Genomic DNA, 17,037 nt, shown 5'->3' with positions numbered 1-17,037 from the left:
CCACAGGATGACGAAAGATGTCTGAAGGCTTTGGTGCCAAGACAGAAGCCTCCTTTCATGACTGGCCGCCACCTTCTACCCAAAATACCTCACCTTCTCAGCCAAATGTCATTTCTCTGCATTTTTAGGGCATCTGGCTGGTGAAGGTTCTTGGACCCAGGGGGCAGATTTTCCTTTTACTCCTTTTTTTTTTTTTTTTATGTATTCAGCCTTTTTTTTTAAATTTTTGAATTCTATTTTATTTATTTTTTTATACAGTAGGTTCTTATTAGTCATCAATTTTATACACATCAGTGTATACATGTCAATCCCAATCTCCCAATTCATCCCACCACCACACACCATCCCCCCAGCCGCTTTCCCCCCTTGGTGTCCATACGTTTCTTCTCTACATCTGTGTCTCAATTTCTGCCCTGCAAACTGGTTCATCTGTACCATTTTTCTAGGTTCCACATATATGCGTTAATATATGATATTTGTTTTTCTCTTTCTGACTTACTTCACTCTGTATGACAGTCTCTAGATCCATCCACATCTCAACAAATGACCCAATTTCGTTCCTTTTTATGGCTGAGTAATATTCCATTGTATATATGTACCACAACTTCTTTATCCATTCGTCTGTCAATGGGCATTTAGGTTGCTTCCATGACCTGGCTATTGTAAATAGAGCTGCAATAAACATTGGGGTGCATGTGTCTTTTTGAATTATGCTTTTCTCTGGGTATATGTCCAGTAGTGGGATTGCTGGATCATATGGTAATTTTATTTTTAGTTTTTTAAGGAACCTCCATACTGTTCTCCATAGTGGCTGTATCAATTTACATTCCCACAAACAGTGCAAGAGGGTTCCCTTTTCTCCATACCCTCTCTAGCATTTGTTGTTTGTAGATTTTCTGGTGATGCCCATTCTAACTGGTGTGAAGTGATACCTCATTGTAATATTGATTTGCATTTCTCTAATAATTAGTGATGTTGAGCAGCTTTTCATGTGCTTCTTGGCCATCTGTATGTCTTCTTTGGAGATATGTCTATTTAGGTCTTCTGCTCATTTTTGGATTGGGTTGTTTGTTTTATTAATATTGAGCTGCATGAGCTGTATATATTTTGGAGATTAATCCTTTGTCCATTGATTTGTTTGCAAATATTTTCTCCCATTCTGAGGGTTGTCTTTTTGTCTTGTTAATGGTTTCCTTTGCTGTGCAAAAGCTTTTAAGTTTCATTAGGTCCCATTTGTTTATTTTTGTTTTTATTTCCATTACTCTAAGAGGTGGATGAAAAATCTTGCTGTGATTTATGTCAAAGAGTGTTCTTCCTATGTTTTCCTCTAAGAGTTTTATAGTGTATGGTCTTACATTTAGGTCTCTAATCCACTTTGAGTTTATTTTTGTGTATGGTGTTAGGGAGTGTTCTAATTTCATTCTTTTACATGTAGCTGTCCAGTTTTCCCAGCACCACTTATTGAAGAGACTGTCTTTTCTCCATTGTATATCCTGCCTCCTTTGTCATAGATTAGTTGACCATAGGTGCATGTGTTTATCTCTGGACTTTCTATCTTGTTCCATTGATCTATGTTTCTGTTTTTGTGCCAGTACCATATTGTCTTGATTACTGTAGCTTTGTAGTATAGTCTAAAGTCAGGGAGTCTGATTCCTCCAGCTCCGTTTTTTTCCCTCAAGACTGCTTTGGCTATTCAGGGTCTCTTGTGTCTCCACACAAATTTTAAGATTTTTTGTTCTAGTTCCATGAAAAATGCCATTGGTAGTTTGATAGGGATTGCATTGAATCTGTAGAATGCTTTGGGTAGTATAGTCATTTTCACAGTATTGATTCTTCCATCCAAGAACATGGTATATCTCTCCATCTGTTGGTATCACCTTTAATTTCTTTAATCAATGTCTTATAGTTTTCTGCATACAGGTCTTTTTTCTCCCTAGGCAGGTTTATTCCTAGGTATTTTACTCTTTTTGTTGCAATGGTAAATGGGAGTGTTTCCTTAATTTCTCTCTCAGATTTTTCATCATTAGTGTATAGGAATGCAAGAGACCTCTGGGCATTAATTTTGTAACCTTCAACTTTACCAAATTCATTGATTAGCTCTAGTAGTTTTCTGGTGGCATCTTTAGGATTCTCTATGTATAGTATCATGTCATCGACAAAGAGTGACAGTTTTACTTCTTTTCCAATTTGTATTCCTTTTATTTCTTTTTCTTGTCTGATTGCTGTGGCTAGGACTGCCAAAACTATGTTGAATAATAGTAGTGAGAGTGTATATCCTTGTCTTGCTCCTGATCTTAGAGGAAATGCTTTCAGTTTTTCACCATTGAGAATGATGTTTGCTGTGGGTTCGTCATATATGGCCTTTGGTATGTAAAGGTAGGTTCCCTCTCTGCCCACTTTCTGGAGAGTTTTTATCATAAATGGGTGTTGAATTTTGTCAAAAGTTTTTCTGCATCCATTGAGATGATCATATGGTTTTTATTCTTCAGTTTGTTAATTTGGTATATCACATTGGTTGATTTGCATATATTGAAGAATCCTTGCAATCCTGGGATAAATCCCACTTGATCATGGTGTATGATCCTTTTAATGTGTTGTTGGATTCTGTTTGCTAGTATTTTGTTGAGGATTTTTGCATCTATAGTCGTCAGTGATATTGGTCTGTAATTTTTTCTTTTTTGTAGTATCTTTGTCTGGTTTTGATATCAGGGTGGTGGTGGCCTCATAGAATGAGTTTGGGAGTGCTCCTTCCTCTGCAATTTTTTGGAAGAGTTTGAGAAGGATGGTTGTTAGCTCTTCTCTAAATGTTTGATAGAATTCACCAGTGAAGCCATCTGGTCCTGGACTTTTGTTTGTTGGAAGATTTTTTCTTTTTTTTTTTTTTGCGGTACACGGACCTCTCACTGTTGTGGCCTCTCCCATTGTGGAGCACAGGCTCCGGACGCACAGGCCAGCATCCATGGCTCACGGGCCCAGCCACTCCGTGGCATGTGGGATCTTCCCGGACCAGGGCACAAACCCGTGTCCCCTGCATCAGCAGGCGGACTCTCAACCACTGCACCACCAGGGAAGCCCTTTTGGAAGATTTTTAATCACAGTTTCAATTTCATTACTTGTGATTAGTCTGTTCATATTTTCTATTTCTTCCTGGTTCAGTCTTGGAAGGTTATACCTTTCTAAGAATTTGGTCATTTCTTCCAGGTTGTCCATTTTATTGGCATAGAGTTGCTTGTAATAGTCTCTTAGGATGCTTTGTATTTGTGTGGTGTCTGTTGTAACTTCTCCGTTTTCATTTCTAATTTTATGGATTTGAGTCCTCTCCCTCTTTTTCTTGATGAGTCTGGCTAATGGTTTATCAGTTTTGTTTATCTTCTCAAAGAACCAGCTTTTAGTTTTATTGATCTTTGCTATTGTTTTCTTTGTTTCCATTTCATTTATTTCTGCTCTGATTTTTATGATTTCTTTCCTTCTGCTAACTTTGCATTTTGTTCTTCTTTCTCTACTTCCTTCAGGTGTAAGGTTAGATTGTTTATTTGAGATTTTTCTTATTTCTTGAGGTAGTCTTCTATAGCTATAAACTTCCATCTTAGAACTGCTTTTGCTGCATCCCATAAGTTTTGGATCGTCGTGTTTTCATCGTCATTTGTCTCTAGGTATTTTTTGATTTCTTCAGTGATCTCTTGGTTATTTAGTAATGTATTGTTTAGCCTCCATGTGTTTGTGTTTTTTACATTTTTTTCCCTGTAATTGATTTCTAATCTCCTAGTGTTGTGGTCAAAAAGAGGCTTGATATGATTTCAATTTTCTTAAATTTACTGAGGCTTGATTTGTGACCCAAGATGTGATCTATCCTGGAGAATGTTCCATGCACACTTGAGAAGAAAGTGTAATCTGCTGTTTTGGGATGGAATGTCCTATATATATCAATTAAATCTCTGTGGTCTATTGTGTCATTTAAATCTTGTGTTTCCTTATTTATTTTCATTTTGGATGATCTGTCCATTGGTATAAGTGAGATGTTAAAGTCCTCCACTATTATTGTGTTACTGTCAATTTCCTCTTTTATAGCTGTTAGCAGTTGCCTTATGTATTGAGGTCTTCCTATGTTGGCTGCATATATATTTATAATTGTTATAGATTCTTCTTGGATTGATCTGTTGATCATGATGTAGTGTCCTTCCTTGTCTCTTGTAACATTCTTTATTTTAAAGTCTATTTTATCTGATATGGGTATTGCTACTCCAGCTTTCTTTTGATTTCCATTTGCATGGAATATCTTTTTCCATCCCCTCACTTTCAGTCTGTATGTGTCCCTAGGTCTGAAGTGGGTCTCTTGTAGACAGCATATATATGGATCTTGTTTTTGTATCCATTCAGCAAGCTTGTGTCTTTTGGCTGGAGCATTTAATCCATTCATGTTTAAGGTAATTATTGATATGTATGTTCCTATGACCATTTTCTTAATTGTTTTGGGTTTGTTTTTGTAGTCTTTTTCTTTTCTTGTGTTTCGCACTTAGAGAAGTTCCTTTAGCATTTGTTTGGAGCTGGTTTGGTGTTGGTTTGGTGGTGCTAAATTCTCTTAGCTTTTGCTTGTCTGTAAAGCTTTTGTTTCCTCCATCGAATCTGAATGAGATCCTTGCTGGGTAGAGTAATCTTGGTTGTAGGTTCTTCCCTTTCTTCACTTTAAGTATATCATGCCACTCCCTTCTGGCTTGTAGAATTTCTGCTGAGAAATCAGCTGTTAACCTTATGGGAGTTCCCTTGTAGGTTATTTGTCATTTTTCCCTTGCTGCTTTCAATAATTTTTCTTTGTCTTTAATTTTTGTCAATTTGATTACTATCTCTCTCGGCATGTTTCTCCTTGGATTTATCCTGCCTGGGACTCTCTGCACTTCCTGGACTTGGGTGGCTATTTCCTTTCCCATGTTAGGGAAGTTTTCAACTATAATCTCTTCAAATATTTTCTCAGGTCCTTTCTCTCTCTCTTCTCCTTCTGGGACCTCTATAAAGCGAATGTTGTTGCATTTAATGTTGTCCCAGAGGTCTCTTAGGCGGTCCTCATTTCTTTTCATTCTTTTTTCTTTATTTTGTTTTGCAGCAGTGAATTCCACCATTCTGTCTTCCAGGTCACTTATCTGTTCTTCCGCTTCAGTTATTCTGCTATTGATTCCTTCTAGGGTATTTTTCATTTCAGTTATTGTGTTGTTCATCTCTGTTTGTTTGTTCTTTAATTCTTCTAGGTCTTTGTTAAACATTTCTTGCATCTTCTCCATCTTTGCCTCCATTCCTTTTCCGAGGTCCTAGATCATCTTCACTATCATTATCCTGAATTCTTTTTCTGGAAGCTTGCCTATCTCCACTCCATTTAGTTGTTTTTCTGGGGTTTTATCTTGTTCCTTCATCTGGTACATAGCCCTCTGCCTTTTCATCTTGTCTTTCTATGAATGTGGTTTTTGTTCCGCAGGCTGCAGGATTGTAGCTCTTCTTGCTTCTGCTGTCTGCCCTCTGGTGGATGAGACTATCTAAGAGGCCTGTTCAAGTTTCCTGATGGGAGGGACTGGTGGTGGGTAGAGCTGACTGTTGCTCTGGTGGGCAGAGCTCAGTAAAACTTTAATCTCCTTGACTGCTGATGCGTGGGTCTGCATTCCCTCCCTGTTTGTTGTTTGGCCTGAGGCAACCCAACACTGGAGGCTACCTGGGCTCTTTGATGGGGCTAATGGCGGACTCTGGGAGGGCTCACGCCAAGGAGTACTTCCCAGAACTTCTGCTGCCAGTTTCCTTGTCCCCACAGTGAGACACAGCCACCCCCTGCCTCTGCAGGAGACCTTCTAACACTAGCTGGTAGGTCTGGTTCAGTCTCCCCTGGGATCACTGTTGCTTCTCCTTGGTCCCAATACGCACACTACTTTGTGTGTGCCCTCCAAGAGTGAAGTCTCTGTTTCGCCCAGTCCTGTCGAAGTCCTGCAATCAAATCCCACTAGACTTCGAAGTCTGATTCTCTAGGAATTCCTCCTTCCGTTGCTGGACCCCCAGGTTGGGAAGCCTGACATTGGGCTCAGAACCTTCACTCCAGTGGGTGGACTTCTGTGTTATAAGTGTTCTCCAGTCTGTGAGTCACCCACCCAGCAGTTATGGGATTTGATTTTACTGTGATTGCACCCCTCCTATGGTCTCATTGTGGCTTCTCCTTTGTCTTTGGATGTGGGGCATCTTTTTTGGTGAGTTCCAGTGTCCTCCTGTCGATGATTGTCCAGCAGCTAGTTGTGATTCTGGTGTTCTCACAAGAGGGAGTGAGAGCATGTCCTTCTACTCCGCCATCTTGGTTCAGGGCCCTGCCATCCTTTCTCTTCTGTTCTGGGCTGAAATACTCCCCCTTCAGCAGCATCTCAACCTCCATGGGGTACGATCAAAGCCTTTCTGGGTACAGGGGACAGGGGGACCTGAAAGAGTCACTTATGGAGGCCTGAAACATTATGTCCTTATTTTATTCTTTCTTTTATTCATTCATTCCACACACATTTACTGAACACCAACTATGTGCCAGGCCCTATGCATTGCAGCTGGGTTACTTCCTCACCGCATGATCCTCTCTCCTGACCTTCCATTCACAGGGATAACTCCCAAGTGGCAGGGCTTCCACGACATATCAGAGGAATCCAGGATTCCAGAACAAATCTGTGTATGCTGACTGAAACAAAGTCTCAAAGTTCATGAAAGTTAGCTCTGAAATGTATAATAATTTACATGTAAAAATACTTAATAATATAATATATATCACATAGTTATATAATAAATCCAGTTGGTCCCCACTTCCAGCATCTCCCCTTTTGTGTGCCTTTGTCACTTCCTTGCCCTGCTGTCTCCTTCCACCTGTGTGGAAATATATTTTGACTTATCTTGACCTGGGTTTTTAATGTTGTCAGCCTGCCTTGGATTGATCTGCTGTCCTCTCCATCCCCTCCAGAACCATTTCCTACCTCTTCACCCAAGGTCAGGTTTCCCCACCCCCATCCCCTGCTAGCCAGCTCAGAAATAGAAGTCTTATCTCTTTCCCTGTTCAAGTCAGCTGGCAAATGTGAACAATATATAAATTCATTATGCTGTCCTAAAGAAAGGGGCAGAAAGAAACGGGGATCGCCTTTCCAAATCAAGGAGCCTAAAGCCCTGAAGGGTCAAGGGTCCTATAGCAACCTCAACCTCCCCCTCCCCCAACCCCCCAGCACTGGGCAAGGGCTGACACAGGGTTTGCTTTGGTTTGGGGTTTTTTTTTAACATCTCTATTGGAGTATAATTGCTTTACGATGGTGTGTTAGTTTCTGCTGTATAACAAAGTGAATCAGCTATCCGTATACATATATCCCCATATCCCCTCCCTCTTGCATCTCCCTCCCTCCCACCCTCCCTATCCCACCCCTCTAAGTGGTCACAAAGCACTGAGCTGATCTCCCTGTGCTATGCGGCTGCTTCCCACTAGCTATCTATTTTACATTTGGCAGTATATATATGTCCATGCCACTCTCTCACTTCATCCCAGCTTACACTTCCCCCTCCCCGTGTCCTCAAGTCCATCCTCTACGTCTGCGTCTTTATTCCTGTCAGATTCCATATATATGTGTTAGCATACGGTATTTGTTTTTCTCTTTCTGACTTACTTCACTCTGGAGAGGGTGTGGAGAAAAGGGAACCCTCTTGCACTGTGGGTGGGAATGTAAATTGATACAGCCACTATGGAGAACAGTATGGAGGTTCCTTAAAAAACTAAAAGTAGAACTACCATATGACCCAGCAATCCCACTACTGGGCATATACCCGGAGAAAACCACCACAATGTTCATTGCAGCTCTATTTACAATAGCCATGACATGACACAGGGTTTTTGTAGAGCAGTGGGAACCCAAGGTATCCTCAGCTCACACACTAGCCCACAACAGCCCCACTCAAACTGTGCTTCAGCCACTCCTGTGCTCCCTTCCCCTCCGGGCTCACACCCTTACCTACTTCTTAGAGCATCGCATCTGCTGTCGTTTTGCCCCTGCAAAGAATACGACAGGGACCATTTCTCTGCAGAACTTTACAAAGCTCATCCTGTGTAATTAAGATCCAGAAGGAATCAGCTTAGGCTTCTTCCTCCCTCTAGCCCCTCAGGATGAGACTCCCTCCCTTCTGCCTCCTTTCCCACCCTTCTCCCTCTCCCTCTTTGCTCTTCCTTGAAATCAGAGTAAATATTTGCAGTGTTTTCACCTCCTCTGGATACTGTCTCTCCTCACAGTAGGCTCAGTTCTGCCTCTTTTCACCTTAGGCTTCCTGTGAGAGGAAAAGAAAAAGAACACAAGAATACTGCCTGCTTCCAGCACTGGGTCTGTCACAGCGAGGCAAGGAAGCCAGGTTGGGGAACTTAGTGGGGAATGGAGAGATGGGACAGGAAGGGGGTTAGGGGTGCTGATGACAGTTCTCAGCCCAGACCACATACTCAGGAGCTGTGAAGGTAAGCTCCAGCCCACATGCCTCAGGTGGAGAGGAAAGGCTCCAAATGTTGTCATCCTTTCCCATCGTGACTGACTGGCTTGGGATTATTACTGAAAGAATTCCACGACTCTTTGCTGCAGAGACTGGGTTTTCTAAGCCAAGTGAACTGGAGATCAAGTAAGGAGGTCTAGCAGTGGACAGAGGGGGGGAACGTTTTTAATGGAAATTTTAATTGGAATAATTGTAATTCACATGTAGTTATAAAATTTCATGTCCAGCGTATGGACATTGCTGCAATCCACCAATCCTATTCAGACTTCCCCAGTTTTACTTGTACCCATGTGTGTGTGTGTGTGTGTGTGTGTGTGTGTGTGTGTGTGTGTGAAGTTTTATACAGTTTTATTACCTATGCAGGTTCACATCCCCCATCTCAGTCAAGGTACTGCACAGTTCCAACACCATAAGGGTCCCTCCCACTATTTCTTTTATAACCACACCCCCCTCACTCTATGTCTACCCCATCTCTAACCTCTGGCAACTATTTATCTGTCCTCCCTTTATAAAAACGTTTTTTTTTTAATGGTATATCAATGGTATATCAAATACAGTAGGCAACCTTTGGAGATTGGCTTTTTTCATTTCATATAATTCCTGGAGATTCATCTAAGTCATGTGTATCAGTAGTCCGTTCCTTTTCCTTGCTGAGCAGTATTCCCTGGTATGGATGCATCCCAGTTATGGTTAACAGTTTGCCTGTTGAGGGACATTGGGCTATTATAAATAAAGTTGCTGTTAACAGCCATGTGCAGGTTTTTGTGTGAACGTAAGTTTTCATTTCTCTGGGATAAATGCCTAAAAGTGCAATTGCCCATGTTCTCTTTTGGCTTTTCCATTTCTCCCTCTTTTTCCTTCTTCTGCCTCTCCCAGGGTAGAGATGTCAATACTCATGGTCCAAGGGCACCTGCCAGCCAGATAGCTAGGAAGTGCTTCATCGTGAAACCCTTCTCGGGGCTGACAGAGTTCTTGAGCTTATTAGCCTGAACTTGGAACTGTGCCCAGGGTGGCAGAATCCTCTATCCAAACCTCTCCTCCAGCCCTGGAATGTCTACAGCTGTTGAAAATGCAACTTTCTGGGCTTTGCTCATCAAGTTGAAAACTTGTCTGAGGGGAGTTGAAATTCAGGGAAGGAGGAGGGGGTGTTATGGAAGCAGCGTTGGGAGGTTGGAAGACCTGAGCTGAAACCTTGCCCTGAACAAGTCACTTCCTCTCACATCCTCCATTTCCTCGTCTGTAAAATAGCCTAGATGATCCCTACATTCTCCGAACTCTTACACTGTACTCATGTTCATGGAAGAGAAGGAGGCTGACCAGTACACACAAGGACTGAGCCCATCACAACGGCTTTATTAACATGGATGTCTGACCGACTGTGTAGGATCATCTTCCTTCCTGGGCCATCACAAGCCTTGCTTGAGCAAATACTCAGTGCGAAGCTCTGTGCTAGGTGCTGAAGATAAAAATATGCATAAGTCACAGGCTCTGGCCCTCAGGGGCTCAAAGTCAAGCCAAAAGTCCTCACCAAATTACATATGCTGGGTATGGTTCTATAAATATATTGCAAACCTCTTTATCCTGTGTGGGAAATGATTAAACGATATAGTGCATTTGTTATGACAATCTGTTGCTTTAATAGCGCCCAGGGTAAGATAAGATTAAAAGGAGTGCCACAAAGGAGAGCAGGAGAATCTTTCATCTCCAGAAAGTAATGAAGACAGACCCCAGATACAAGAATGGTCTGGCTGTAAGTGGTGCCATCAAATTATATAAGGCTAAAATGAGCTGACACAACCGGATTTCCATACGCAGCTCTCAACACCCAGTGCTCACCCAAAGCAATAGTAGCCACATCCTCAAATGATGAAGAACTTGCTTGAATGTAGACATTGAGCTGAGGGGAGGGCTGGAGCGGGATCCCCAGGAACGAGAACTGTCCTGCACCTGGAATGCATGTTCTTTGCTCAGAGAGAAGAGGAATGGTAGGGCTTACTTACCATCCTTTCTCTCCCTGCTTCCTCTTTTTATTCTCTGTCTAGAGGAGAGTTCTTCCTCAGTTTTACAGGCAGATCTTCTAGGCTCAAGTGCTGACCTCTTCGCCATATTTAGAAACCAGGGGAAGTCGTTGAATTGTTCCTGCAAGGACACAGTGGTCACAGGGGGACTTCCCAGGGAACAATAGCTATCGTGTGTTCTTTGTGCTTCTGTTGACAGCCTAAATCCAAGTCCCTGGCCTCCTTTTAGCAGATGAGCCAGCCCAGTAGGACACTTGGAGGGGACACTTCCCCATGCTGGGGAGAAAGTCACAAGAAGTGAAAATTGCCACAATTTTCCAAGGACTCCTCTGTTCAGAGTCCATGCTGACGTTAAATGTGTATTTTCCCAGAGGCAGAAGGAAGGACCCCTCTGCCCCAGAATAGGTTTGTGAGGCCTTGTGGGCTCTTCTTCCTGCAGCTGGGTCTAGATCCACAAGAGCCCAAACGTGAAGCTGCATTTTTTTTAAACCAGCAGGAAGCCCTCTACCCGTCCCTTCTCCCTCCTTCCCAGAGCCTCTTTCCTCTTAGGCCTCACACTGTGGCTGTGCTGCTGTCATAGTGACACTGATTATGGTTATTAGGAAGGAGAAGAGAAGTCAGCCTGTGCAGTGTGTCCGGCCTCTCCCACTGCCTCTGCAAGCAAGAGAGATGAGTTTGTGTGGTTGAGGTACCACGCGACCCTTGCACAGGATACTGCCGAAGCCTTCCAAGGATGGAGCTGGGAGATTCTCAGTCGCCGCAGCTAAAGCCAGGGTGGTGTATGGAAATGTGCTCCATCCTCTCCTCTCTCACACCCACATTGGGCCCCTTGTCACACGCACATGCACCTACACTCGTTCCCATAGACATGCACAGCAAAATATACATGTAAAGACACATCCCAAAGACAGACATGCAATTGTAAATTCTTCCATTGATTGACAAGTTATCAAGCACTGGGGATATATCAGAGAACAAAACAAAAACCGCTGCCCGCAAGGAGTTTACATTCCTGTGGGGAAAGAGAGACAATAGCGAGATAAATATGTAAAACATATACCACCTTAGTAATGAATGCTAAGGAAAAAATAGAAAGAGGGGAAGGAGTTGAGGGGCACGTATACACACTCCTTGCTTTTCTTATAATTAACTGGTATTTGGGCACCTGCTGTATGCAGGGAATTGCACTGGACCCTAGGAGAGAATCAGGAGAGCTATAACATGGGCTCCTTTAAAGAACTTGCAGTCTGAGATGAGAAATACCCCAATGCAATACTGAATGGATAAAGGTCATGAAATTTGAGGAAGGAGGGAGGAATTTGATGAGTGATATTTCCCTGGCCAGGATCACACCCAGGCTGGAGAGACAAGTGGAAACCCCTAGGCACTCTGACCATGACCATGCTCACTCTGTACAGGGGGGTCACAGCCTCTCTGACCCAGTCCCAGGTCTATAAACAGAGATCTCTGCGGCGGGGAAGAAGCAGCTTCCTTCCCTTCATCAGACATCACCTGGGAACCCAACCTTGCTGGGACAGCCCACTGTCGCTGGCTTGGCCAGGCTCACTGTCTTTTTGTCTCTCAGTCTTGCTCACTCTTTTATTCTCTCTGCCAATCACAGAAGGCCCGCCTTGCCAGGATCCGTGTGGCCAAAACAGGGAGCTCCAATGCCTACCTGCACAGCAAGCGCAACGGACTCCTCAACGAGGCACTGGAGCTGATGGTAGGTGCCTGGGGGACTTGGGTTGGGGAGATGGAGGGGAGGATGGACTTGCTTTTTCTTCCTGGGGGCATCAGCACTCCCACCCCAAAGCCCCAAAGTTTCCCCAGGTAGCAGCCACCCTCCACATATGTCTTCCATAGGGTTCTCATCATCACCCCTAAACCCCCTTTAGCTCAAGGGCTCCCAGCCAAAGGCTAGCATGGTCTAGGGTGACCCTAAAATTTGGTTCATCCAGATTTTTCCAGTCCCCCCCTCCCCTCTGTGGAGAGATGAAGGAGATGGAGAGAAGGAGAGCCAGCAGCTTCATACCCAGCCTCTCCTCTTCTCCTCCTAGGGCACCCCGGAAGAGGAGCACATGGGCAAGACCACCTCACTCATCGAGAGCCAGCACCACCACCTGCTGCACTGCCTGGAGAAAACCACTGTGAGTCCCAGCCCAGTGCCACCTCCCTTCTCATCCCTGACCCCTGACCCTTTTCTGAGGTCAGAACTTACAGAGTGAGAACTCTGTCCTCACGTTCTCACCCCAGGCTTCAGAAGTCAAAGTTTGTCCCCTTAGATCCAAAGAGTAGCAATGAGGTCTCTATCAGCCCTCAGGAGGAAGACCCCAAGGAGTGGGGCAAAGCCACCAGGGTCAGGAGGCCCGCAGCACAGAGGAGGCCATTCCCCCAGTCTTTCCACACACACCCTACATCCGTCCTCACAGCCCATTTCTTAGTTACTGAGGCCTAAGGGCTCTGCCTATCAGTTTCTCAGCTCTGATGAGCACCCCTCTTCAGAGCTAGGGCTGAATTTATACTAGGTTACTACAGGACAGCAGAGAAGAATGTCAGTTTTTGTCCTATCCCTGGGGCTAGGTTGATGCAATCTGTGGGTCCCTTTTCTCCTTCCATTCCACTTGGAACAGGAGAGAGTGAATGAACGAAGCAGTGCATATATTTCTCTAGCCACGGATTTTACCAGTACCACCCCATCTCAGTCACCCTGCAATTCCCAGGGAATTCAGATTCTGAAAGGCTGATTGCTAAAAATGAGTCATGGCTTAGGGTGCCCCAGCTGGAATGTGGAATGATGCTTGTGCCTCTCCAACAGACTGAAAGGAAGGGCAGTGGGGTCAACCCTGGAGCCTTGGCAAAAGTGTTAGGAATAGTAGGGAGGGAGGAGAGGTTAGGCTGGACAACCAAAGAGAGACAAAGAGAAACTCCTTCTTGTTCTTTTCTAGGACCTCCTTCCCCAAAAAGGCTATGGTCAGGGCTCAGCACACTAAGGAAGGAACTTTCTAATTTTCAGTGTTCCATATCCTGGCCTCCCAAATGTAGGGGAAGTAGATGTTAGGTGACTCTTAGTATGGACAGCTGTGGACGCTGTGGATGGCAGCTGAGCCCAGTGAGGGCTTCCACTGTGGGAAGGTACTCTGAAAACCCTAGTTTCCAGGACTTAGCCAATGTTTCTTAGTGTCAAGAACCGTACAGGTGTATCTAGAATTTCTCTCAAAGACTCAGAGCTTGCCAAAGAAATAGGCCTGGACCCAACTGCCCTTTCCAAGTTGCATGTGCTGGGTGGAATGTGTAAGTTGAAAGGATATGGGTGAAAATGTTTGGGTTTTAAGAGATGGAATGTTGGCATTGACGGGGTGGAATGCTGAATTTGAAGGAAAGAATGTCGGATTGTGGGGATATTGGGATTAAAGAGATGGAATGCTGCATTTTAGGCAAGGAATGTTGGATTCAAGGGATGGAATGTTGGGACAAAGGAGGAAGAATGCTGGAAGCAAGGGATGGAATGTTGGACTGGAAGGGTGGAATGCTGGGATTGAGAGATCGAATGTCAAAACTGAGCCTGGGAATGCTGGAATGTACAATCAATGGTGTTTTTATCTTCTGTTGGCATGTTGTCCTGTAGGGGTTGTCCTATCTTGTGGATGATCCCCTGTTATCTGTACGAACCTCCACCATCAAGGTATAACTTTTTAAAATTTCAATTGATGTTTTTCTCTCTGATTCTTCTGAGTCTGTGGAGTCTCCTCTTCTTACCCCCTGGTCTGGTTCTCTGCATGTGCTCTTGATTCTTCTTGGGCTTATCCTAACTCTGCTTATCCTACCCAGTACCAGCTCAGGCTTCCAGTTTTTTTGTGCCTTTCTGATTCCCTTTTTTGACCTCCCCAGGGGCTTGGAGGGGTGGCGGAACATGGAACCAATGTTGGTACCTTGTGAGTGTCCATGTGCCACATCTGTCTGTGCCACCCGCCCAGCCCTATGGGGACTCCTGGTATCGGCTGTCAGGGCTGGTCTCTCTCTGAACTCTGTTCTCATGCTACTTCTCCTCAGACTTTCTCCTCACTCTGGCAGCCTTGGCCAGACCATTCATGGCATAGATGTTTAGTCACCTTGGCTAAACAGCCATATGTTAGTTATCCTGGGCTCCACTCCACCCCATCCTGGTGGCCTCCATCAGGAGTCTGTTAGCATCCCCTTCCCATGCTTACACTTGACTTAGGGAATCCTGTGCCTTTAGGTATATTAAGGAGCCATACCCCATAACCAGGTGGAAAAAACCCAGTACTCAAAAGCAATCATAACCCTGAGTGTGTGACCGCATTGGCCTTCCAGAGCAAAGCTCTCCCAACACTGTGAATAATCCAGTGCCTTTAAAAGCTTATGTCTCACACTTGCCCAGGATTCATAAGGATCTCACCCAGTAAATCCAGAAAAGACAACCCAGCGTACCCACTACCCATTGTTAGTGACTCCTTACCTGCCGCTCCCTGCCCCCCGCCACGAGAAGATCCTGTCAAAGCCTGCAAAGTCCGTCAAGTCTTTGCTTCTAGCTCTGAGGATGCCACTAAGTCCCTCCATGTCCTCCGTATCCCTTCAGCCAAAGCTGTAGACGAAGTGAATGTCACATCATGATTTCACAACCGCAGTCTCCGCCCTCCAGTCTGATGACCAGGGCTGTCAATGGTAATCTCCTCCTTCCTTCATTTGATGCCTGTAGGATATCCCCCATGTCCTGAATGCTTATCTGTGCTCCACGCAGCTGGGAGCCCTTCTCCCAAGGGCCAGAACAGAGACAGGCAGCTATACAGGGTACGGGGGATTATCCCCGCCCCCGCCTCCTCCTATCTCCTTCTCCTACCTCTTCTCCCTCTGCTTCCCACAGAACCACGAGTTTATAGATGAACAGATGTTTGAGCAGAACTGCATGGAGAGTTCAATGCAGAACTACCCATCCACACGGAGTCCCTCACTGTCCAGCCACCCGGGCCTCACGACCACCTGCTGCTCCCGTCGTAGTAAGAAAACCACACACCTGCCCAACTCCAACCTGCCGGCCACCCGCCTGCGCAGCATGCAAGAGCTCAGCACGATCCACATCCAGGGCAGCGAGCAGCCCTCCCTCACTACCAGGTGGGTGGCTCCCATCTCCATCACTCCCTAAGGTTTGCAACGCTCCCTTCACAGAGTAAAAGGCTCTCAGCATTAGGAGACCCCTGGGGGTCCTCAGCCTTCCCTCCTCCCTGTCTAATGCATGAGTCCCTCACCTCACCTTCCTCCCCCCACCTTCCTTCTCATCCTTGCAAGTTAACCCACACGCCTCTTATATGATTTGGAGGATACTATAGCAGGTGTAGGCCCAAGGTGGGGTTAGATACCAGAAAAAATAAGAACAACAACAAAAATCCATAAATGACCTACCCTAGTGCGAAGAATGGACTGTTTTCTCAAGACAATAATTTTCACAATTGTGAAATTATATGAAATTTCGGCTTATCCCAGGCTGATTTTGAATCACAGACTGACTCTCTACTTACATGTAGGCAACTTCCCACTACCTCCAATGAGTGGCAAGGAATTCAGGGAAACCAAAATCAAATGCCACAAGGGATGGGAAAAAAATCCACTGGAGGGAAAAAAGTATACTCTGAATTCCAAAGCCCAGTATCCATGACTTTTACAATTCGGGGTAGTTTAGGAATAATAATCAGAATGGATAATTACAGGCCGATTACCAAAAGCAGAGATGGAGGGACACCCAAATCACCTCCCAGTTACTGTGAGCTAGACAGGTAGAGGGTCAAGGAAGCTTTGGGACACTAGCAAGACGAACCATCATCAACTCACTCTTTTTTTATCCCAGTCGTTCCAGCCTTAATTTGAAAGCAGACGACGGACTGAGACCAAACTGCAAAACATCCCAGATCACCACAGCCATCATCAGCATTCCTACTCCCCCAGCGCTAACCCCAGAGGGGGAAGGTCGGCCACCCCCTGCCAGCCCAGGCTCCAACACGAACATTCCTGCCATGGCCAGCAATGTTGTCAAGGTCTCCGCCTTGTAAAACCACTGGACAGAGGGCCAGTGCGGGTAGTGGGAGTGAAGGGGGCTGGCATGTTGGTGGGTGGCCACTGTGACCACTCCCTCCCCCTCCCCCACTATTTCTGCCCACCCTGTTGCACCCCCAACACTGAAACCTGTGCCTGGAAGGAGAAAGAGGCAGCAAAGGGGCACCTGAGGTTCACTGCTGCAAGCGTGGACATAGCCCTGTGCCACTGCATCTCACAGGGGCCAGAGGAAAGGGAGGGCGGGGCGGGTAGGGATGGGACTGTGCGGGTATAAGCTGCGAGCCAGGACAGGGCCCGGAGTGGGGAGCCTCAGACCAAATAACCATTGTTTCTGGAGACCCCAGTGAGGAAAATACAAGACCAAGAGCAGCACAGAGGCCGAGTTGTCACATGCAAAACAGGAAGAAAATATAACACTGTGTATTTAAGCACCTTT

The 17,037-nt window shown here is 45.1% G+C and overlaps 1 protein-coding gene and 1 long non-coding RNA gene across 3 annotated transcripts in view; one reads left to right on the top strand and one right to left on the bottom strand.

Annotated features, from left to right (window-relative positions):
* Positions 1–17,037, top strand: part of KCND3 (potassium voltage-gated channel subfamily D member 3) — a 233,074-nt gene extending 216,037 nt beyond the window's left edge. Inside the window, exons 4-8 of one of the 2 annotated variants that reach the window (XM_067727256.1) lie at positions 12,157–12,258; positions 12,593–12,682; positions 14,161–14,217; positions 15,418–15,665; positions 16,396–17,037. In XM_067727256.1, the coding sequence (XP_067583357.1) occupies positions 12,157–12,258; positions 12,593–12,682; positions 14,161–14,217; positions 15,418–15,665; positions 16,396–16,597 (699 nt within the window). In that variant the 3' untranslated portion in view covers positions 16,598–17,037. The remainder of the gene's footprint in view (positions 1–12,156; positions 12,259–12,592; positions 12,683–14,160; positions 14,218–15,417; positions 15,666–16,395) is intronic. The other variant, XM_067727257.1, reaches the window with a different exon arrangement.
* Positions 7,407–15,940, bottom strand: LOC137219143 (uncharacterized). The gene is made up of 3 exons (XR_010940994.1): positions 15,013–15,940; positions 10,518–10,656; positions 7,407–8,304 (listed from the first exon to the last, which is right to left on the bottom strand). It is a non-coding gene; the product is annotated as an uncharacterized lncRNA (long non-coding RNA).

This window comes from Pseudorca crassidens, chromosome 2, assembly GCF_039906515.1.
Source record: "Pseudorca crassidens isolate mPseCra1 chromosome 2, mPseCra1.hap1, whole genome shotgun sequence".
NCBI classification, from domain to species: domain Eukaryota; kingdom Metazoa; phylum Chordata; class Mammalia; order Artiodactyla; family Delphinidae; genus Pseudorca; species Pseudorca crassidens.
The sequence above is the reverse complement of the archived record's forward strand: the minus strand, read 5'-3'. Positions and strand labels throughout refer to the sequence as shown.